Source organism: Rhagoletis zephyria, unplaced genomic scaffold, assembly GCF_001687245.7.
Source record: "Rhagoletis zephyria isolate East Lansing unplaced genomic scaffold, Rhagoletis_zephyria_1.1 Rzeph_scaffold_02608, whole genome shotgun sequence".
NCBI lineage: Eukaryota > Metazoa > Arthropoda > Insecta > Diptera > Tephritidae > Rhagoletis > Rhagoletis zephyria.
Window position 1 is genome coordinate 45,403 of NW_016159692.1, and position 2,126 is coordinate 47,528.

The window sequence follows — 2,126 nt, forward strand, 5'->3', positions numbered from 1 at the left end:
GAACGAAATCAAACAACGGAGAAAATTGATTCAAGTTGAACATTTGAAGGCAGATTTATAAAGCGGCTGTAGCTGAGTGTGCAGAAATGCTTGTGTTGTTTGCTCACATTCAGAAGATGCTATTTCAATTCTCGTTAGAGGCAACTTGTACAAATGATAATAAAAAATTTGGTTTTGTATCCCCGAATTATGAAAAGCATCTGTGAAGTGCAGAGCATAATCGTATTGAAAAGAAAAAATTAACAACCAAAAGTTTGGTTAATGTAAACAAAACTGTGGTAATATTACCAAATCATTGTTGAAAATATCAATCAAGTCATTGTTATTATTAACCAAAAATCACGTTGATTCCTTTTTAAGTTTGAATTTGGTAATATTAACCAGTTTTTGGTTGATTTTTTACTCAGTGCACATATCTCAGTGCATATATCCGCTTGCTTCGCGGCGCCTGCGTTGATAATTGCAAAAAATAGCATTGAAAATTAAAAATGGTCCCTGATCCACCTCCCGTAAAAAGTTATCCTATATGTGAATCCAGGCAATAAGCTATTTCAAGCGAATTAGACCATAAATCCGACATTTTCTATTTTTTAATTCAGGTCATAAACTATCTGTTTGCAAAATTTTATCAAATCCGTTCCGTAGTTTTCACGTGGTTGAGCCACAACATCCAAATTCGCAAACTCGCAATTACAATATTAGTAGGATAATTAATTAATGTAGAACAAAAGTAAACATTTCACAGTTTAACTTGAAATCAATTGATTTGTTTTGAGTTTATAGCTATTTTAAAATCAATCTGAAGTTGTTTGCTATATTTTGGTATATCGCCACGGCCTTTTAGACTAATTGAAACTATTTTGTTATTAACCTTCCCATAGAGCTGAGCTTTGAAATTAAAAAAATCTCTATAAAATTCAGAGCACTCTGTGTGGAAACATAGATTCCCTACGTTAGGGATGCACAGCAGAGGTGCACGCAGTCGACGTCGCGGGCAAACTGCGCGCACGCGAGCGTGCTAGGCGAGGTGAAGTGAGCTGTACGGAGATGGCATTGTGTATGTATGTGTACTTTTGCGACAACTGAGCCAGTGTGGCATCAGGCCACCAGAAAAAGCCAATTTTTCCAAAAGAAAAGCGCCAAGTTCTTATTATCATGTTTAATAATTTTTTTGATTCAGTAAAAAGTGTATAAGTGTATCTATTTCCTCCCGTTTTTATTAATTAATTAATTTCAATACATTTATAACAACGCAAAACATATTCAGCCCAATTCTAAATAATATTTCCGCTCGACTTTTTTCACTTTCCGCAATCCTCCTATTCTAAATGAAAAAAAAATCGGATTTTTTCACTTTCCGCTTTCCTCCTATTCTGAACAAGTTCGAAAGATTTCGAAAATGAAAAGTAGGCATCTCTAACGCAAGTGAATGGCGGAAAATTTTGACAGCCCGCGAGAATTTATTCACCGGTGACTTGCAAGCGAGTTTCAGCCAAATATGTAAGTATTTTCATAAAATAACAAAAAAATAGTAACTAGTTCTTCTTTTTAGGTCAAAATCTACAAATAAAACGCAATTGCAATTGCTTATCAGCTTAATGGAAACGCAACCCGCCATTGCTAGAGGTTTTTTTAAAGGAGACAAAGAGGACCAGACACGATTTTGGAAAAAAGTAGAGTTGGAGCTTAACGCGGCGGGACCACCAGTAAAAAATATCGTAGAGTGGAAAAAGGTAATCAATGTTAATATATAAAAAGTTAAAACACACACACTTGGGGCTCTGTGTCAGTACCTATGTAAATCTACACAATTTTCTTTAGGTATGGTGCGACCAAAAGCGATATGTCCGGCAAAAGGCGTCGGAAAACGTAAAGTTGCGGAAAGGAACGGGAGGTGGCCCTAATATGGAGAAAAAACTGTCCCCAAGTGAAGAGGCTATTTTTAATTTAATTGGGTTGGAGAAATATGTGGATGGTGTCCTCGTGGAAAGATTAGGATTTCAGGTGGCACCTGAAGATGCGCTTGTTATTGACGATGCCGAAGCTCCGTCATTTGTTTCAGAAGTTGAGATATCCGACATTATCGAAGAGGAAAATTTTGTAGATATGGTGATTGCAACCCAGGA

General features: G+C 36.3%; 1 protein-coding gene across 1 annotated transcript in view; it reads left to right on the forward strand.

Moving 5' to 3' along the window:
• The first annotated feature begins 1,262 nt into the window (after positions 1-1,262).
• The window catches only part of LOC108367262 (uncharacterized), a 29,604-nt gene continuing 28,740 nt past the window's right edge, over positions 1,263-2,126 (forward strand). The window contains exons 1-3 of the mRNA XM_017621852.1: positions 1,263-1,500; positions 1,553-1,733; positions 1,822-2,109. Coding sequence (XP_017477341.1) covers positions 1,499-1,500; positions 1,553-1,733; positions 1,822-2,109 — 471 coding nt within the window. The 5' untranslated portion in view covers positions 1,263-1,498. The remainder of the gene's footprint in view (positions 1,501-1,552; positions 1,734-1,821; positions 2,110-2,126) is intronic.